General features: G+C 25.7%; 1 protein-coding gene and 1 pseudogene across 2 annotated transcripts in view; one reads left to right on the top strand and one right to left on the bottom strand.

Moving 5' to 3' along the window:
* The window catches only part of LOC111026486 (vacuolar protein sorting-associated protein 13), a 28,393-nt gene extending 11,401 nt beyond the window's left edge, over positions 1-16,992 (bottom strand). For both annotated transcript variants that reach the window (XM_022304585.1, XM_022304586.1), the window contains exons 1-28: positions 16,814-16,992; positions 16,574-16,732; positions 14,120-14,206; positions 13,836-14,036; positions 12,635-12,870; positions 12,259-12,397; positions 12,049-12,168; positions 11,841-11,967; positions 8,927-9,161; positions 8,599-8,713; positions 8,292-8,541; positions 7,907-8,221; positions 7,579-7,731; positions 7,333-7,513; positions 7,075-7,261; positions 6,080-6,162; positions 5,811-5,964; positions 5,493-5,728; positions 5,138-5,423; positions 4,843-5,066; positions 4,491-4,649; positions 4,231-4,353; positions 3,982-4,151; positions 3,763-3,916; positions 3,561-3,690; positions 3,355-3,479; positions 283-541; positions 78-217 (exon numbers count right to left, since the gene is read on the bottom strand). In XM_022304585.1, coding sequence (XP_022160277.1) covers positions 78-217; positions 283-541; positions 3,355-3,479; positions 3,561-3,690; positions 3,763-3,916; positions 3,982-4,151; positions 4,231-4,353; positions 4,491-4,649; positions 4,843-5,066; positions 5,138-5,423; positions 5,493-5,728; positions 5,811-5,964; positions 6,080-6,162; positions 7,075-7,261; positions 7,333-7,513; positions 7,579-7,731; positions 7,907-8,221; positions 8,292-8,541; positions 8,599-8,713; positions 8,927-9,161; positions 11,841-11,967; positions 12,049-12,168; positions 12,259-12,397; positions 12,635-12,870; positions 13,836-14,036; positions 14,120-14,206; positions 16,574-16,673 — 4,689 coding nt within the window. In that variant the 5' untranslated portion in view covers positions 16,674-16,732; positions 16,814-16,992. The remainder of the gene's footprint in view (positions 1-77; positions 218-282; positions 542-3,354; positions 3,480-3,560; positions 3,691-3,762; positions 3,917-3,981; positions 4,152-4,230; positions 4,354-4,490; positions 4,650-4,842; positions 5,067-5,137; positions 5,424-5,492; positions 5,729-5,810; positions 5,965-6,079; positions 6,163-7,074; positions 7,262-7,332; positions 7,514-7,578; positions 7,732-7,906; positions 8,222-8,291; positions 8,542-8,598; positions 8,714-8,926; positions 9,162-11,840; positions 11,968-12,048; positions 12,169-12,258; positions 12,398-12,634; positions 12,871-13,835; positions 14,037-14,119; positions 14,207-16,573; positions 16,733-16,813) is intronic.
* A 3,346-nt stretch (positions 16,993-20,338) lies between these two features.
* Positions 20,339-22,770, top strand: LOC111026487 (annotated as a pseudogene).
* The last annotated feature ends 6 nt before the right edge of the window (positions 22,771-22,776 follow it).

Here is a 22,776-nt window from a genome sequence, read left to right as displayed (position 1 = left end):
CTACAACATATTTTAAAAATAAATAATTTACCAAATTTGTAGTGTTAATAATATTGTTTATTTTATTATATTACTACCGTTTTATTTTGTATGGCATTTTTTGTTACATCGTTTATTGCTAAATCTTGATTTTGAGATGGCAATATAAAGAAATTCAATAAATATTGAATATATTCCACATTAAATATTAAATTAAAACTAAAAATTTTCAGCTGAACTAAAATATCAATAAGTGTTAGAAAATTAGTGATTTTAAAGGGATTTTCGAAGAATAAAAATTACCATCAGATCCAGCAAGGGTTTGTTTGTACTTCATGTCAATAGTATTTTTCAAACTTTCATTTTCGAGATCACTCTTCTTTCTCTCCATATAACGTACTACCTTATTTCCTGGAGATTTATTTACTCGTGTATCATCTAGTGTTACATCTAACAAATATAATGTCAAAGCTAATGAAAGATCGGTCTGCATTGATCCATCCACAGTTAATGAAGAAAACATAAATTGTCCCATACTGTTATTCTTAATTTGTAAACCATTCTACAAAAAAAAAATAATAATAATAAAAAAAAAACATTTTTACAATTAATAATAAATGTTAACTAATAAGTAATAAATACAAAATATATTATATTAATTTGTTAGTTTTATAGTTATAAATTATGATATAATTGTAAAAATATCGACTTAAACAATAGTAGTATAAACATATGCCACCAAACAGTCACAAATCAATGAGTATCACAGTAATGGCCAATATGTCTACAAAGTTTGAACTACATAAATTAACAATTAACAATTAACAATGTGTGCTCCCAGAAAAAAAAATTATGGTATTTATAATTGATACTCATCAATATTCAAAAACGATAATTATAAGAGTTTTTCATGTGATAGGTTAATAAGAAGTTAGTCAGTAACCACACATGAGCTCTGTACTTTCGTTATAAGTTGTTTCTTTGTTATTGCATCTGAAGTGGACAGGCATTTTCCAGGATACTACTGTGCTACTCCATACTGCCACCTAAACTTTAAAAACTTATAAACTTATCTTCCAAAATTTGATTTTAATATATTTTGTTTTGTAACAAGCAATTAAAAATACACGCTCTCAAAAAAAGGAAAAAAATTAAAAATTATAACAATTTAAGTAAATTTTTTTTCAAAAATGTTACTTGTTTTGAAACAAAAAATTAAGTAGAAAAAATATTAATAGCTTTTGAAATAATAAGTGTTGATTGATAAATGAATCACTTGGATAAGAGATTCTTATTTTGGGAGGAGAAAAGAAAAATATTGTAAAGGCCTTCTTGAACCCCCCAAAAAAAAATCCTTGACTGTTGGAGGGCATATAATTAAAATGGTATTATTAAATACTAATAAACTTAAAATAAATACTTTAATATGGCTGCATAGTCAGTGTTTTTAACATGATGTTAGCAAATGAATTTATAGTGATGAACATAATTCATTAATACATTTTGAATTCCAAAGAACAGAATATAATGTTAGCCTAAAATTTGAGTTTAAAAGTGAAATAAGAAATATTAATAAACACTTTAAACTTCACAAGACTATGCATGTATTGTAATCTCACTTTACTTCTGTTTGATTTTGTACAATTATAACCACTAATATAATCTAAAATAAGTAAAGCTGTTCAATTTTAATTTTTTTAAGAATTACAAAATCACAACTTGTAAATTATACGATACAAATGTCAGTGTTATATACAGTGTGATAACTGATCATCATTTAAGGTAACACTAATTATTTGGCCAGATGAACTTTTATTGAAATATATTTTTGAGAGAAGCTAGGTGGTACTGAAATACATATTTTGTGAAGTTCTAAAATTGTTAACACTTGGTGCAAGCATGTGCGGTACAAAGTGTATTTTTTTTAATAGTAACCCCTGCTTTTAGCACATGATTTGGATTGGCTGAATTTTTTCAAGTCGATTTGACTCATAATACTTGGCTCTAAGTTCAACATTTAATGAATGACAGCCATTATTCTTTGAAAAAAAAAGGTTTAGTTTAGGTATAGAGTAATAGATGTAATTTTACCTGTGTAATTTATTAATTTTAGAATGTAGTTGATGTAAGTAATTTTATTTTTTCATTAGATTGTTAAATTATTATTAATATGGTTGTTATTATTATTAAGAACAGTAGTAGTAATAGTACTGAATATTGTTATTATTTATATTAAAGCAGTAAAATAACATAACAATTAAAATGTACATACTTATAGTATAATACACTATAAGTAGAGGTCGGATTTTTATGATTTTACATATTTGTTTCTAATCCATGCAGTTAAGTGGGAGTGAGAAATCTTTACAAACCGTGAAACACAGAATTCACAGGAAAAAATGTTTTTTACATAAAAAAGCATATTTTAGGTGTTAGAGAATATTTAACACGTTAGAGAATGTTTGAGAATATTTTTGTAATATCCGGCATATAATGAACATATTTCTCGTTTAAATAAAAATTAATCTCCAGGTATTCTTTATCGATTGCGACAGCACATCGGTTATTTCGTTAGCTGGCACGACTATCCATAGAACAATATATAGTTATTAATTGTTATTGTAAAATTAATTCAATTAAATATACTTAAAACAGAATATTTTGTATATTTAAGGACGTAAAACATCATATATCTGGTATTTCAAAGGAATATTAAGAAAATATATTGCCTATTTTATGTGACATAAAAACATCATATTTTAAGGATTTTAAAAGAATATAAATCCGACCTCTAATTATAAGTAATTACATAATAAACAAGCTAAGTGCTACTGATGGGTGGCTTCTTATTAACGTTACTCCATAATATTTAGTTACCCTAATCTCACATATACTTTTTGTGCTTAATAGTATAGATTGTATATTTCTTGTAAAAAATAAAAATATATTTGTTTTCATAATTTGATATCCGGAAATCAATTATAAAAATTAAAATCATAGTTGTCCTAAAAGAAGTGAAGATTTTTGCATAGAAATTATAACATTTAATGAAAAAAAATAAAATGGCTGGCATTCATTCAATTTTGAACTTAGAGCCAAGTATTATCAGTCAAATTGACTTGAAAAAATTCGGCCAAACCAAATCATGTGCTAAAAACAGGTGTTAAAATAAAAAAAATACATTGTGTACAACGCATGAGTGCACCTTAAGGGTTAAAAATTTAAAAATTTCAGGAAATATGTATTTCAGTACCACCTAGGATCCACCAAAATTAATTTCAATAAAAGTTTATCCGGCCAAAATGTTTAGTGTTACCTTAAATCGTGATCACACTGCATATACTATTTTAAAAAAAAGTTTAATTTATCAATTACCTTATCAGGACCTTCTTTAAACAGCTCTAGTATGATATTTTTTACAGAAAATTCAAATTTAGCTAATGTTCTGATTTCTTGAGACTGAGATTTGTTTTTTTCAACATCAACAATTACTTTGATTTCTAATAAAAATAAAATACAATTATGAAAGATATTTTAATTTACAAAATTAACTATCAAAGTTTTCAGTATATACAACCAACCATTTGAATTATTTTGAGTTGCGTTCAAATATGGTTGATTATTTGGAGGAGTCAGGTCATCTTTTCCTTCACTTAGATTTTCATTTAATACCTTCATTACCAAAATGTAATCAATATGACTAACAGTTACCTATAACAGTTACAATTTGTTAACATTAAACAAATAGTTATATCTGAAATAAGTAAAAATTATTAATTATACTTTGATGGAGTCAAATTTAGCCACAATATCAAAATCTGGGTGATCGGTATACCAAGCTGATGATAAGTTACGTTTTACAATAAGTGAAAATGTAATAGGTTGTAACAATAGACAGTCAAACTCAAAATATTTAATACCATCATTCAATTTTACTCTGAAAGCAAAATATTAAAAAACATATATTATACTTATATATTTTAATCTTATAAATAATCATACCTAGATACTTTAAGATTTTGTAAATTTAAACTCAGTTGATCAATAACTGCTGGAATATGATCAGTTCCTTTGGGAATAACCAAAAACAAGTTAGTAATAGATAAATATCCAAAATCTAAACATAATGCTTCCAAACTAAGAGAATTTTGTGGTACTATAATGACTGGAGCCTTTAACAAAAATAAAGATAAGTTGATGCAAAACAAGTATTAAAACAACTTATTAAAAAAAAAGAAATTAAATACATACTTTCAGATTAATTTTAAGAGCAACACGAGTAGCAGATTTTACATTCATTTTAGCGGTAGCTACAGCAGCAGCCCCTGCTTCATAAACGGCAGCTTTTCCAGCTTGGAAATGATTTATAAAGCTCTGTGAGTAAAAATATAACAAATATATTTTGACAAACTACTTTATATGGTTATTATTTTCATTGAGTTAGTTTATATATTTTTATTATTAAAATACTTAAAATAATAGATAATTCATTAAAAGTTAAGAATACTTACTAATAACTTTGTCATAAAACGATTTAAAAATACACATTTTATACACCCTGATGAAATTGAAATAAAAATTTCCGGTGAATCATAATCAATAAGATATTGTTCATTAAACATTATCATTTGAAATTTTAAAGCTTCATCATTTTCAGCAACATGAATAATCTAAATGTATAAAAGTTAAATGGTTTGTGAATCATTATATTAAAAAATGAAATAGTGGTTTCATCTGAAAATTCACAATTGAAATTGTGCTAACTGCTAAAATAAAGTGTTTTGATTCTGAGAAACAGTTGATCGTATTCAACAAATTATATTGAACAAGACTATAAATTAATTTAAAATACTTGTTACTTACGTGTTTATAAACTGTATCTGATGATGGATCAAAAACACTAATATTTTGTAATTTAGCATCAATTTGAATATCTGATTTTTTTATTTCAACACATGACTCAAGTTTAGTTATAAGCATATGAGCTAAATCTTCAGCTTCAGATACAATTATAAGTTGTATTTCACCTATTTTAGCTACTAATTTAAAATCTTTGATGTCTTTGTCCTCAGTTAATTTTTTATTCACTAAATATATATTTTTTAAATAAATAATAGTTAGCAATGGTCAATACTTAACTTAATTATGGCATACATACATTGTTGAACTTTACTTGCAGCAGATTCTTCAAGAATAGTTGATAATGCATTAGAAACTAAATGCATTCTTTTAAGTCTATTTGGTTTTTGAACTTGTAATGGAGGTTCGGAGATATAATTATACTGTTTTTGCATGTTTGTTATATTAGCACTAACATTATTCATCCAATCAAAAAAGTAAAGCAATGCATCCCTATTAGCTGTTGCTAATAACTTAGTGAAGTTTAATTCAAGTAGTTGCAATACATTATTATTAATATAAAATTCTGGAGAATTTTTATCAACCTACAAAAATATATTTTTTAATAATTGTTTACCTTTTAGATAATTATTAAATATAAAATGTATACTCACTAGAGTGTACTTCATAAGTAAGAGGTACTGATTTTCATCTTCATTTGGAGTGTCAACTAACGGTATAATAGTGTCTTTATAATACTGAGCTAGAAACAGTCTACCCAATTTCAAAGCAATACTTGTATTAAATGATTGTTGTGTTAATGACAATTCTAGGGTAAGTAAATTAAAGTCTAATAATGGACTTAACCAAGAGCCTTTATCATCATAAGATAATACTTTAATTGATAAACCTAGAGTTGTAGAAAAACAAGAAAAAAATGATTTAATAGATATACTTTTAACGATTAATTAAATGTTATGTATTAATCTTACGTTTAAGAACTAATTTAACATCTAATGATGTAAATTGCACATTTACATCAGAAGATTTTTCTGCTTCTTTTCTTTGGCTAGTTAAATTTTTAGTCATGTTGAATGAATCAATTTTTTGACGCAGTGACATTGCTGAACCAACAATGTCAAAATCCTTAGGAAAAATGAATTTATACATATAATTTTTTTTAAACAATGCTATAATTTAGGCGGTATAAAAATTATTTACTTTACCATATAAAATTTGAATAATCTATTAAAATACTTACATGAGGATTATTATCTGATTCTCCAGCTTTTTTTGGTAAAGGTACACTTAAAAACACTGACAGAGCATCCAAAATTCGATTTTCTGTGGTAACATAATGAACAATATGAGTAATAATAATATAATGTATGTACAAAAATAGAATAGACAAATATAATAAAATTAAAGATTTTACTAAATGGTAAATATAACAAATCAAACTCTTTATTAATTCATAAAAACACATTTGATTATTATTTATTAATAAACGTAAGACTCAAGAAAATCTAGATTAAGGCTGAATATAATTTCATATTATAATATGAATCCAATCTATATGATCCATTTTATGGATTCAAGATAAAAAACTAGTTGCTGGTGAATTGAAGTTAATTTGTAATTTTCTCTTTTTTTTATGGCATGGACTACATGGTTATTTGTTGGTATTTACAGTGGGGTGGGTTGATTTGATACACACATATGTGTGGCAAGAATTTGTCACTAAGAGCACGGGTGGTCAAGCACCTGGGAACTAGCGACACAGGCTGGTGTTGGCACCCCCCAGAAAACGTTTGTAACTGAAGCCAAACACACCGCCTCAATTTTCTCTTATATGCAATAAAACACAAAAAGCTTTTTTGAACAAGCTCAAGGGATATTATTTGTGTTTATGATATAACTTTAAAAAAAAAACTTAATAACATCTATTATTTACACATATTTTAGGTAATGGTATTTTGAATAAACATGCTTTACTGCTGATTATAAAAGCCAATTCTTTTACATCCAACTCTAATTTAGCTAATTAGTTGATTTGCTCAAATTGCATGTAAGAATATATAAAATAGTTACTCATATTTTATAAAATGTGGTACTACTAGCTACAAAATATTAACAGTTAATGTTTATTTATTTATTAAAGAGTACAAAGTTGGATAGTATATACTCCTACCATATACTTAAATTTTTTTGATTTTTAAACAATAAAATATAAAGTAATTTTAATTTTATATTCACCTGCAATTTTTATATCAATAGCTGGAAGTTCTCCAGTCACCTTAAGTAATGGCAAACGAGGATCATCAGTTATTAAACATTTTTCAACTTGAATAGATAAAGTAGTTGGCTTCAGAATATAAAGTTCATTTTGAAATGATTCATTAAATTTATTTTTCCACTTGTCACCTTTATTAGCAATTAATATCTAAAAATGAATATTTATTATTAATATTATTATCACATTTATTTTATTTTCAGTATTTTTTTTTCACCTACTTGAGCATTTTCTAGTTCAATGTAATAGCGATCATAGCTACGACTGACAATTTCTTGTAAAACTTCAGACTGTGTTGCTCCCTTTTTATGCATTGAATGTATACTTACTAAATCCTCTTTAGTTTGTGGTTTGGATTTTATTTTTAAACAACCTAAATTAAAAACTAATAAAGACTGGTTTCTGTAAGAAAGAAAATAGTGTTGATTAATATTTGCTTATTTCTAAGGTTTTAAAATAATACTTACTTTCTGTAAAATCCACCATGCGGTATAACAATGTAAGATGGCATCATATCGATCTTTAATTCAAGTCTTTTATGTTCTTCTATGATATGTTGCATACCTAGAGCAGATTTTTCTTTGATCTCAGCTAATTTTGTACCAGCTGCTGCTTGTAATCTTTGTAAACATAAAAATAATAATATTTCTAATTAACATAAATTAAAATGCAATCTCTTTTAAATTCAATATACTAAAATATAACTGAAAAGTACTATAAAAATAATAAAATGTAAATATGCCCAACATAACAACTATTCAATTATTAAGCTACTAAAATGTATGTTTGACGTACTGTGTTGTAACATTTGATTGTTGTATTGTAAATATGTTCATAATTTTAATTATGGTTTGGGCATCATAGACCATTTTTAAAGGTCTGAATGACAATATCACTCTACTATCACAATTTTGATCAAGAGGATTTGTTTCAAACAACAAACTGAATAAATACTTTTGTCTATCAATGCTATCTTGATCAACATTTGGACTACATACCAAATCTTGAGCACTTTTGTATTGATCAAATGATTTAGAGATAATAAGTTTCGGTATTGTATTTAACTGTTGTAAACCTAATACTGATAATGTTTCACCAGAAGCTTCCACTCTGGAATATAAATTATAATATTTTGTTATTAAATGAAAATAATAATAAGCAATTAATTGTATAGTTATACTTTATAGCATTAGCTGTCAATCTTCTTTGAAGTTCTAGTGAAAATTCTTTAAAACAGATAGTCAACACTTTATGTGTAGATGTAAATTCTTCGTCGAAAACAGATATTTCTAATGTATGTAAACAAAATTTAAATATTGTGTCTATAAATGTTTCAGGATATATTGTTGTAGCTGAACTTTCTTGGTAACCTATTGCTTTATACAACTTTTCTTTTTCACTAACGTTCATAACTTCTTCAAATTGCTTAACTGGAATACAAAAATAAATTAATATAAGCCTTTACATTTATTAAAATCATAAATTACTAATATCTTTTTCTTTTTCTATATCATTATCATTTTTGGAACGCCAAAAACTAAACCACCCTCGTTCTGATTCCACTTTTTTTATTTCTTCTTGAATTTTACCTTCTCTTTCCACCTGTAAATACATATATACTTAACATTTTAATAAGTTTTTGTGTGATTGAATATCATTAATGACCAAATAAATAATAATAAGCTAAAAATTAGAAATGTAATACATTTAAAAATTATAAATGTGAACTATACTTATGTGCATGTTACTATTTATTTCATAGGAGAGAAAATAACTGTATTAAAGTTTAATTAGAAATGTACATGAGATTCTTACTATATTTTCTACTCTTTGTCTGGTTAAAATAATATTCATCACATCTAAATTATTTTCCAATTCAGATATTCTATTCAATGTAATGGTTGACGGTTTTTTTGATTCTAGTTTTTGTCTGTAAAGAATACTATACTCTTTAATTAATTTCCTATGTGAACTCATATGAATCCAATCCCAATTTTTATGTATCCGTCTTACGTCTTCTTCCAATACACACGTATATGCAAATTTCCACCTAAAATTAACAAAAAATAAACAGTTAAGTGAATAAAAAAATATTCATGAATTATATAATATAATGTTTAGTTGAAATAAGTATATCCTAAACAAAAACCATAATATTCACCTAAACTAAAATTTAAAGTTTTTAATAGTCAACATTTTGCAGTTAGTACTATTTGTCATATTATTATATTAATAATCTAAAACTTCTAAAATAAGTTGAAAAAGCATTTAGTATTTAATTTTGAAGAAAATAGTTTATTAGTTACAAAGCTCAAAAAAAAAAAATTATTTGTGTACTTATTATGCAGAACAAACATACCCATTTATAAAACATTTTCTTCGCTTAAGAATTGGTTTAAAATTAAAATTTCAAAGTTTAGAACTATTAAGATAAGTCACATAATCATTATTTTAAAATAGATATAAAAATGATAAATGTACAATATAATAAATAGTTCATTACAATTATTATTGTTTTAATATAAAATGTTCAGAATAAACATACCAGCCTATTATCAATTAAAACCAAGTTCGTTTTGGAAAAAATTATATTTTTAATTATTTTATATTGTCGTTATTATAGATTCTGAGCAGGAGTCAAAAATAAAAAATAAATTTGGACTAAATTAAGTATCAAAGAATAACAATTACATTAATTTTGTTGTAATCTAAAAATATTATTTGTGGGGACTTAAAATGTTTAAAATATATTATTAAATTGCATACACACAGTGACTTTAAAAAATGCAACGTTTTTGGCAAAAGTTTAATTTACAATATAGTAAAATAAATTACTTTAATAGCACAAATATCATAAAATGTATTTATATTATAATATAGGTTAGATCATCTTTGCTCAGGATTTTTTTTTTATCATTGAAATCAAATTTAACACTTCCATTAAGTGATCCACTGGACATCTAATGTCTCATTTTCTACTGTACAGCAGAATCTAGGAAAAAAAAACCCCAATATCAAAATAGGGTAAAAAAAAGCCCCGGTTTTGCATGATTACAAATAATGATAATAATGATAATATAATATAATCAATACATTTATTTTATTTATTATTAAATTATTTTATTATATTCTAATTATATACATCTAATTTATAATAGGTGGTACATTTATTTGATTTTAAGGTAGTTATTTAAAACAAATTATACTTAATATATGAAATTAAACAATAACTAATTATATCACAGTTAAAAATCATTCCATAAATATAAAATAAATATATAAAAAATAAATGATAAAAATGATATAAAAGTTTATAAAAATTATATATTATATATATATGGCTATAGATAAATAATAATATATTTTTAAAAATTAAAAATGATGAAATGTATACTTTAATAAAAAAGTGTTATGTATTTAGTTGGTAAGCGGCTTTTTTTTCCTAAAGACGGGGCTTCGGGGCTTTTTTTACCATATTTTGATATTTGGGCTTTTTTTCCGAATACCGTACAGCAAAGTGGTACCCACTTGCCATATTTTTTTGTTTACACCTTTTGAATGACAACGTACATTTATAATTTCATACTATTGTGAAACATAGTTAGCATATGTCTACACAATATTATTTGTTTAAAGTATTTTGATACATTATAAAAATCAATTTTTGGAAAAACAGTTTTTAAGTTATAAATTTAATTTTAGCTACTTACTTATAACTCATAATATACTCGGACAAAATTCAATATTGGAGTACAAATAAAAATATTCTGCATTAGAATAAGGAATTTTAATAGTAATTAATTAAAAATGGTAAAATGATATTTTTTTTCCAAATATATTGTTTTTTAACTGTCTAATATTATGTTAATGCTAATGAGTATTATTTGATAAAATAATCATTTGGCGTCTCGGTATATATGTTACGGGCAAAGTGGAAAATTCGGGCAATGTATACAATGCCCGGGCATTGTACACAGTGACCGGGCATTGTATACAATGTCCGAGGTATATTGGGCAATGTAAATTGTGAAGTACTTATACAAATAATCTGCATAATATTATTTTACCTAATCAATGATATTATATACTAATAATTATTATACTCGTTTATATGATTATTTATATAAGAGTATTAGAATTTTTTTTTAATTAATTAAATTTTAAATGTATTTAAAGGTAATGCAATAAAATATTATGTGCATAATGTTCAGTTATATGATATTATACATGAAGTTCATTTGTCAATTGGACATGGATGTAGAAATAGAATGGAACACGAGATTATTAAAAAGTACAAAAATATAACTAGAGATGTAATAATGTTATACTTAAATAATTGTGAATCGTGTAAAAAGAAGGGAAGTACAGCTAAAAAAGGTTTGGTTGTAAAACCAATCATATCTTCTGAAATGAATTCTCGCTGTCAAATTGACTTGACCGACATGCAAGCACAATCAGATGTCGATTATAAATTCATATTAGATTATCATTATCATCTAACAAAATATATTATGCAGATAATTTGTATAAATACTTTACAATTTACATTGCCCAATATACCTCGGACATTGTATACAATGCCCGGGCATTGTATACATTGCCCGTAACATATACATACAAACAAAACATACATTTTGAGAATTACTTTTCGGTGAAAATAAATAATAAATAATTTTTTTAATTGTACTAATTTAGTAATAAATATTAATATTTGTTTAAACAATATTACCATTCCTTATAGTTTCCTTTATATTCTTTAACTAATGGTCGGTATTTTCTATAAGGCATTGCTTTAGTTAAACGATCTAAAGATTCTGCAGCCATAATCAAATGTTGATATTGAGTTTTACTAATTCCTAAACATTAAAATAATATTGTGTAAATAACTTTAGTTTAAAAGAAAAATCTATAGTTAATCTAAGAAATATTGTATTTACTTATGTTTAAGCTTTCCATGTCAATATAAATAGAATATTTTGGTATTGTATAATCACTACCATCTAATTCTGGTTTTGGATTCATTTTCATTTTAGCTTTAGCATTAATTGGACCCAACACTAAAATTTAAAAAAAGTCATATTTTTCATTACTCATTAGTAATAACAAAACGAATGTAAATACAAACAAATATTTGTATAACAACTTACAATATTCATAACCATCAGGGAGAACATCTTTTTTTGGTATTCCATTTATGAAAGAATCGTTATATGTTTCTCTTGGTTGTTCGGTAAATAACTTACCTTTAGAATTCCAATAAACAGCATATCCTTCCATAGAGATAATCTAAGTAATTATAATATTAAAATTACAGAACTTCAGCAGAAGTAAGGTAACAATGTATATCATCATAAAATATCATAAAAGAATTCAACATGTATACATATTTGTAATACAGGGATTTGTCTTATGTGTGATAAACAGGTTTTTGGAGATCTAAATCTTAACTTTATGGTATAAAACATACCAGTAACAAAATACATAAAATTATAACTTATATCAACTATACTTCTTAAAATCTACCTTAAAGATCATTGCCAGTGGATCTTGACCTTTATCAATAAATCTATTCCAATTTGAATCAGTCGAATGTGAAGTTATATCATAAAGTGTACAACCAAAAGAAAATGGATTATTAGGAAACGTTACTCGGTCTTCATATCTAATATGGATTGTTTTAATATTGACTTGCACATTTCTGATTATCTGAGTAGCCAACTTTTCAACAAAAGAATCTTTTACATTATCTTGATCCATTTCTAAAAAAATAATTTTACAATTATATTAAATTTATTCAATATGAATAATTGACAAGTAATATACATTTTAAAACTATATAATAAAAGATATTCATATAAATGTTATAAACTATGAAATTTAGAAATGCATATAGCATCATTGGGACTCTATGAATTTAAATGAATGATTTATACTACAAAATGTTTTAAACTAAATGTGGGAATATCATAGAACTTCATTAGCATTTTAACTTACAAATACTCATAAAATTTTTCAAAAAATTTTTAACTGTATTTATACCACATAAATATACAAAGTATTCTAAAAATTGTAAATATTATAAAATCTGCATCAAAAATTCTTAGGTATTTTAATATTTGGTAGAAATGTCAAGTCCTTACAAATAGTAATATTTAAATAACAAAAACAAATTTCCTATTATTTTTAAAAATTACTGGAATTTTATCAGAAACTATCGTCAACGTTGAAGATGTGGCAACACACATAAAAAAAAAACAAACAATTCAAAAGAGTACACATCATTTGAAGACCAATATATTCCTCACTTGGCTCAGAAACTTCAATAAACGTTAAATTAAGTGAAAGGAAGTGGTAGCGAAAAGTTTTTAAGGAGTTTGAAATGAGCAATTTTCAAATTGCATACACGCGGGTTTTGTAGTAAATGTGTGCGTAGTAAGTGATCATTAGTGTGTGTGACTGTGTGTAAAAGAAATAGCGGAGTGCTACTGCAAGCGCATGTACAAGTCACCAATATCTGTCACCAATCCTTTTAATTAAAATTAACAGAAGGTACATGAAGGAATAAAATATGTTTATAACATATAAATGTTATGAAACATCTAATGTTGCAATAAATAACAGCTGGGTAATGATTAAAAAAATGTTTTTCACAAATTATCATTTAATAGTATTTAAACATAAATATACTTTATTTTAAAGTTGATATTGTGATTATTGAACATACTATTTTTTTGTTGATCCAACAGTTTAATGTTTTCTATTCTTGAAATTTCATTTTGTTTTGCAGTTTGTTTGTTTTTCTCTTCTTTTTCCACATCATAAGTAACATCTTGTGTTGGTACAACAAGTAAGAAAAGACTATCAATGGATGCTTCTACTGAACCGCTATATAGATTTTTCCATGGTATTTTTAAAACCAACTTGCCTATGTAACAAACAATAATAATAACCTAAATAAGTACTGAATACAATAGAATTTAATATAATATTGTAATCATATAAGTTTACCAAGATGTCCATAAATAGTTCTGATTGGTAGGTCTAAACTATCTAAACATGTTTCTTTTAGTTTAAGATCTCTTAAAACAACATCTCCTAAAACAAACATTCATTATTATTTAGTACATTTTATAAAATATAAATATTAAATATTATAGGTATTGAATTTATTCTCGATTAAATCATTGCAATTTTTCCGATAGTTGTGTGAATTTCATAATTATATATAATCTATTAATTCGTTTTGAACTCAACCACAGTAAAAAAAGGCCAATTCCACTAACTTATGTAAAATGTTATCATTTTGTCTCAGCAATGAGACATATTACAAGGATATACCTAGCAATGTGTCACTAAAATGTAAAAATAGACCCCTACAAATAACCACTCTTGGCCTTTTAGATTAAAATTATGAATTTGAGATACACAAAAATAGAATAAAAGGATAGGTAATCGAGTTTGACAAAATCCTGCTTTGTTCTATTCTACCTATTTAATTTAGAAATAAGTTTGTATAAATCATCTAACAGACTTCTATATTATTTATTAATAAAAACTAGGAACATAAAGGTAATAAGCTATAAAAATAATTCTTATAAAGATAAGATAATTATTTGAGGAGCAAATAAATTTTAATAACATATAATTTGTTTTTATTGATAATATTCAACACAGTATTTAATGCTACATACTTTAAAAAGCTATCAACATATTTCAATTATTATGAAATTCACTATTATTTACTACTACAACATTAAAAATTTAAAGTAATATAATAATATAGGTGTGACTGAAATGTTTAACAAATGAATGTGATAAAAACAAAACATTATTTTATTTTAAATTTTGTTTATTTAAGTCTACGGTGTTTTGCTCAAATAACATTCAATAATCAGTAGTATAAATCAGGATATATTATCAAGAAGTCAACGAGTAAAATAAAATATATCGTTGATAAATAAAAATAAACAATTTATTATAATATGTAATTTTCATACATTTGGATAAAAGTATAATTTTTTTTGTATACCTAATGGGGTATTAAGCTACACATTATCATTTCAATAATATTTGTAGAATAAAATTTAACAAAAACAATTGTTTTATAAAAATTATTGTTTTTTTTTTTTTTATTGATCTTTTTATATAACACGACAGCAAAGGCCATTAGTTAATCTCTTAAATGATAATTACAGTTTTTACAATTTTTGTGAAGTTTACATTATGTTTACATTATCTTGACAGTTATAATTACAATTATATTTTATCTATGAAGTTGGTTAGTTTTAAGAAGGTTATAATTTTCATATTTTGATCAGGGTTTGGTCCGAGAAATTCATCGAGTGTTTTGGTTTCCGTTAAGTTGAGATTTATATTATTTTTATTATAATCAAAACATAATATCTGTAAAAGTTTATAATCAAGCATAATATAAAAGCTTGATATTAATTTATTTATCCAAAAAAAAAGTAAAAAATTCAGAAATCAGGTGGTTAAATTTTATATGAATGATGTACTTGATTAAAGTTTGGGTTTCATAGCCGATAGGTTTTATACAAATATATTATTTTCAGGAGTTGAGATTTTGAAAATATCAAAATTAATTCAATTACATAATGATTAAGCACAATCAAATAATATTGTAATTTATCATTGAAACTTGTTTATCAGTAGGTAAAAATGAATGCCTTCACTGGGTCGTTAATTTAATTTTCTTGTAATAGAAATTATTATAAGAAAATATTATTATATGATATAATTAATCAATATATTTATGAAATTGTAAATAAACTGAACATCCTAAAGATTGTTCAAATTCATTCAAATAAAAGTTCATGCTCAAGTTCAAATTGAAGAAAGGAAATTTGCGTAATGTTTATTAAATATGAACGTGAACGTATGAATGTACCCATGAATGATGTTCTTTCCAAACACTGTAAAATTGTTATTACCTACATGAAAATACCTATTCACCAGAAGAGAAAAAATATTCTTCATTCATAGAAATTATTAAAAATGTTGAATTGTTGATATATACCTAATAATAATTGTATAAATATAAATATAAAATACCTAATATCAATCAATAAATTATGTTTACACATTTTTTTCTAGAATTGTAATAATAATAAAAGTATTTAGGAATAACAAATAAATGAATCTTAAATTGATTTGAAATAGTACGGATACATTTTAACAAAATTTTAAATAAATAGTATCTTCAATATTAATTTTTAGCTTGTGAAGTCAACTAAATAAAAAATACGATACATCAAATTCAAACACACAAAACAATATACCATGGACAGAACAGAACAAATTTTTAGGGATTGTACAAAAGAAAAAAAATGTTCTGAATATTTTTGAAATGGTTAATTTTATTTTCAAATGGAAAGTGCAAAGCAATGTCTATTTTTCCTACTTCTATCGATATAATTAAAAAGCATACTAATTTTTACTCACCGCCCCATATTCCAATATTCAGCTGAGAACTATCTAAATTCTCAACATATTCACCAATGAATCTGTTGAGCACATCAGCCACCAACGATTCAAACACCATGATTACGGATGAACTCGGAGATTATTGGTTAAAATCAAATATTGTATAACATGTTGTTGCTAAATAATACAGAAACCGTGTTTAAACATTCAAATAATACAATAAACTATACATATAATATATGAAATGGTTTTACTTACAGTAGTTCATAAGTATAATAAAGAATAAAAGTACATGTATATTAAAGATCAAATGGGTATACTGTATTACTAAATCTATAAATTACAATATACAATTAAATGTTAACGCAAGTTTGATGACACAATCACAAAATTTTAGTTCTACGAATCTACGAATTACGATTGAATAATAAAACTTAATAAAATAATAGATAACGGTTGATAAAAAAAAAACAAGTTTTTATCAGTTAGTAACAATATTTGATGGCAACATTGCCAACCTTAGTTTGAGATTAACTTTCAATGTTTTGAGTATTTCATTTGAATAATATGACGTGAAATGCTGTAAACTATTTATAATATATTAATCACGGACTAAGATATCTTAGTCCGTGATATTAATATTAATATTCAGTCATCACCACGATTTATAAAAAATAAATATGTATATCGTGAATCGTAGGTTATCACGACATCACCAATGAAAGTCCCCAATATTAGTTATTATTACTACATAAGATATATAGATACCAATTAGTTAATTAGGTACCTAAATTAAATCACATTTAATTTACATAAACTTAATTCGTATTCCGTACCATTGTAGGTATATCATGGAAATGATGATACGAAATATTTAATATTAATTCAATATGTGTATTGTTTATGCAAATTGCAAATAATTAGGTACATCAATAATTGTAACAATAGTAGCCATTTATTTCTATAGAAAAAATGTTATACACGGACATGCACTATTTATGTTTCCGTATAATCTACTATTACACAAGATGCTTAAAAAACAGTATTTCGATACTATCAATTGATACCTACTAAGTACTAGATACGTCTTGTCTGTGTAGTATTGCGATACTATAGTCTAGTTAGTAGGTAATTAGATACTCGGTAGGTACCAAGTACCAACTAACCTACTTTATTCTTACATTTTAAGTACCTATTCGATATACAGTTGTACATTTAATTTAATCACTGGTTTTTCAAAACTTATATTTAGATTTTAGGTACACCTACACATTATACGAACATTATATATTTGAAATAGTATAGACTATAGAATTAATAACTAAATAGTAAATAGTTATAATAGTATTCTACGAAACAATAATTATTATTTATGAATATAATTTTTAGATACATATTTACAATTATTACAAATAATTACAATGAATAATTACAATAAATTTAGAATTTTTAGATTTAGGTGGTATCAGCATGGATTAATTTATTATACTAGTATATAATAAGTCAATGTGTTAATTTATTATATTAGTATAATAGAATAAAGATCTTGAGATATATTATTCATCAACTGTTTCCTTTTAACACCATATTAATACAACTGTCCGTAGATCATTAAAAGTCCTAAGTTAGACGTAGGTAACACAAAACAATTTAAATTAGCACAATATCATCTTCGTGCTTTGTATTTTTTGTTAGGTCTCTTGAATATGGTGTTATTGTATGGCGCCCTTTCCTTGAGAAAGACCAGCTTCGCTTGAACTTGTTTTTTATCGTATGCTTCTAATTCCTATATTTTTAAGATCCCGGTTACTATACTCATCCGTGACAACCTCAAATCCAAACTCTCTCCTCTCAGAGGATTACAGCTGACCAGCAAGACGTCCTTGTTTCTCTTTTAAATGGGTTTCCCGGTCTTCGAAAACTCCTGACATTTTTGAAAAAGTCTATTTTAAAGTTTCCTCATACTCTACTCGGCACTCGCAACCAGTTTCCGTTTTCTATACCACGCCGCACCAGTTCTTAGGGTCTTAATCATCCACTACACCGCATGCTCAGAAGGTATTATCCTGAATAACTTATTTTGTATCATATTCTTTACCAAATGTATTTAATTTATGATGTTAATATCTGCTTGCATTACGTTACTCTCTTGTTTTCCTATTATGTTTACATTACTACTAATCTTGTTACTATTTTTATGTTTATAATTTATATCGTGTCATTCCCATCGAAAAAGCCGATTGACATTAAATTATTAAATAAATAAATAAATCATAGGTACTATAGATATACTAATATTAGTATATTACTATTATCATAATTCATAATACTATTTTCAAAAAATTCAATACCTACGTAGCTAGTATTATTATCATCCTTGCAGCATAAAGAGATCGACAAACCACAGTCTAGTGATTTGTGACGAATAGCCGTATAGGTACTGACGAGGACATAGCAGATTTGCGTGCTCTTTAGTCTTTAAGGGGATCGGTGGAGGACAGTTATTTTAGCCAAAACGTACCAGTCTTTTGTCCATCATACTATTATCGCCCTAGTAATACGATAATACTGTTTAGAACTGATTTGAATTTTTTATTATGTCTACTTGAGATCGGTCAGTCTACTTTTCCCAATTTCAACTCCTCTCCTCTCTTCAACAACTTTAAATTTAGTTTGAATATTTTTAAATTTCAGAATTTTCAAAAATTGATTATTTGAAATTTAATTCATAAATCTTAAAACGTGGACTGACCGATCTCAAGTAGACATTATAACCAAACTTAGATCAATTTGCTAAAATATTACAGCTTTATTAGGTCGATCGGTAGGATGGACAAAAAGTGCATACAAATGAGCATAAATTGTATATCGTTCACTTGTGCAACGCGCCAACGCCGAGTAGATCACGTCTTGTACATGCGCGTGCGGGAACGCTTCGCCATTTCTTTTACACACAGTCACACACAATAATCATCACTTACTACTATACATTTACAAGACCCACATGTAAGCAATTTAAAAATTGCCTATATCGAATTCCTTAAAAACTGTCCACCACCGATCGTCAAACTTCTCATTGATTTAGTGGTTGGGTTCAATGAGTAGATACTCTGTCAGCGATGTTCGCAATAGCCAATAGGTCATTACTCATTAGATTTGATCAGTTTGGCTACAAACAATAAACATGATGAGTCAAAGATTCTGAAGAGTGAAGATAAACTTATTGAGTTCGACGTAAAACTATAAAATTGTTCTCTGAATCTTCAATACAGTACATATAGGTAGGTACTGTTATAAATTATAAATTATAATACATAGATAGATGATCGATTGTGGTATATCGGTAACAGATTATATGACAATTGTGACTGTACTATACTACATTACTACTATGCGTTATGACTGCAAAGAATCTAGGAAAAAAATCCCAAAAATTTGCTTTGTTGAGCTTGCAAAGTTTATTTATATTTTATATATAGTTTTACATCTTAAACGAAGACATCAACATGTCGCCATGTCGGTGTAACGTCCTCTTAATAAACGCTATTACGATATTGTAATACCGACCGACTAACTGAATTGGAAATTTGGAAACGATAGTAATAATATTAGATTATTATTTATTATTATTTTTGACAGCTGTATTCAACATTTAGGTATAGCGTTGAAGATTTTTCGACTGCGAAACAGAAAATCGTTCTTTTTTCTGTCCCATGCGCTATACAATATAATGATTGTGCGCATAAGTGAGAGCAACGCAGCGTGCGTGGATCATAGATATTACAATATCTATGGCGTGGATACTTACAACAAAAATAATGAATGCATTTTATCAAGGTTAGGTAAGAATGGTAAGATTTTGTTTATTTTAGATTCTAACTTTTCTCTAACTATTTTTATTGTTTTCCCAACTTTTTTCAAAAGGAGTCTTATATTTTTATGAAGGTTTTGATGAAGTTTTATCTCACGGGGCATGAATTAAACAACATCTACCTATTACTGAAGATTGTGAAGTTGGATACCATAAGGCTTATTCCAATGGTTATAGGATTTGTTTGGGAAAAGGAAAATGGTTATCGAATTTTGAGAAATTGTGTTTCAGTAAGTTTTGTATCATAGTTTGGACGTCGTAATAATTACTCATTAGTTTATTCATTAAAAGTTTAATGTGTGGTTATTATTGATAATAATTTATTTTTGTTTATAGAAATGTGTCCACCTCTAGAATCAGGTAGTTTAGATATTAAATGTACTCTTAATGGGAAGAATGCTAACTGTTCAAATTTATCGATACCCGATACAATAGCAATACCATCATGTAAGCAGTCATATTCTGCACCAAATGGACAAGAAGAGACTCCGATTGAATTACATTGTCAGTCTAATGGGACTTGGAACAAACAATTATATAGATGCAATCCATGTAATGTTATTTTCTGTCATGTAAACATTAATTTTTAATTTATATATATTTTACAAATTTATTTAACTTTTACTGTATCCAAATTCTTTTGTTTGTTTTTTGATAAAATTAATGAAGTATAAACAATCATTGGTTACTTATAAACTTCTGATGTAAATTTTTAAACAGTCTTCATTATGTCTATTCTATAGACGTTATTACTTATCAGTTACTATTATGGATATTTATATTCAAATATAATTTTAGATTGTGGTAGAGTATTTATCATAAACCATTTATTGATCGACAATGGAGAAAAAGCCCTTGTTGGAACAGTTCCTTGGAATGTTGGAATATACCAATTAAATAAAATAAAATCCAATTATGACTTGATTTGTGGTGGATCAATAATTGGTCCAAATTTAGTAGTCTCTGGTAAAATCTTTGTTTGTCAAATTTAAGAATGAATTAAAATTAAATAAATATAATTTTTAGCGGCTCATTGTTTTTGGCAAAAAGGTATGTTAACGAAAGATAATATCAACAAACGACAGCCAATACAAAATTGCTGTTGGAAAATATGCTAGAGACTTTACAGTTGTTGACAATGACTTTACTAAAATAGTTAATGTAAGTTATTCATAACTCAAAATAACAATAATAATATGTATAATATAAACTAAATAAATTGTACAGGTGGAAATGATTTAGGTATCTGAAAGAATGTTATTATGGACCTATTGGGTTTCATGCTGAAAATATAGCTATTCTTGTGTTACAAAACCGAATTTCTCTTAGTAACGGTGTTTCACCTGTTTGTATCGATTGGAATGGTAAATACAATGTTGTAAATGGTGATCAAGGAAAGGTTGGTTTGAAGTATTATTTAAATACTAAACTTGTGATTTAATTTTAGCTAATAACTTAAACAATCTATGTAAGGAGCAATTATCGTGCTAAAGCATGCATACATGTTGGCATGTTACAAATTACAATACATATCTAAACAAATCTGAAATTCAAATTGTGAGACCTCTGAACGTTATTCTTTTTTCATATTTGATTTAATTCCAAAATTAGAATACTTTGATAAGTCAAAATGTGTCTAACTAGTTATTCTTATTGCCAACAATCACATAAAGAGTGATTGATATCATACATTAATTATAATTGCGTATATTATACAACTGTTTTTTACTTCTACAGATTGTTGGTTGGAGAAAAACGGAAAAAGACATTTCAAGTCCTATTTTATTCGAAGCATTTCTACTATACATCGATCATTATTCTTGTCGGGATATGTATACAAATGAATTTGAACCTTATGTGACTGCTGATAAGTTTTGTGCTGGTTCGTCATTGGGTAATAAAATATTAAATCATTAATTATATGAAATCATTGATTCATTTTTAACAGACTTAAATTAAATGTATTTAACACCTAGTGTTGTAGGCAACTATTAAAATGAATTTAATTTTTATTAAATACAATGAATCATATTTTACAATTCCCATAAAGATGCATAATATATACTTACACAGTTACATAGGTTAGGCATACCTATCGTGTAAACATTACACATAGCTAGTGTACATGGGCGGTTGGTGCCAATTTGAAGTACTATTTGTTTGTTTTTATTGTCACAAGCTAAAACTGTAACGTCTTTCTGTCGTTTTCTATTAATTATTAATCCAATTTCCACAATATTCAATTTTGGCTGTATTTTTTTGTCTTGGACAGTAACTACAAATGTCTTGTTTTGTGTGTTCATAGAGATAAAATTTTGTTGTAAATAATATTGATTTTTTAGTAATATCT

This window comes from Myzus persicae, unplaced genomic scaffold (assembly GCF_001856785.1).
Source record: "Myzus persicae strain clone G006 unplaced genomic scaffold, MPER_G0061.0, whole genome shotgun sequence".
NCBI lineage: Eukaryota > Metazoa > Arthropoda > Insecta > Hemiptera > Aphididae > Myzus > Myzus persicae.
This window is presented reverse-complemented; position numbering and strand designations above follow the sequence as displayed.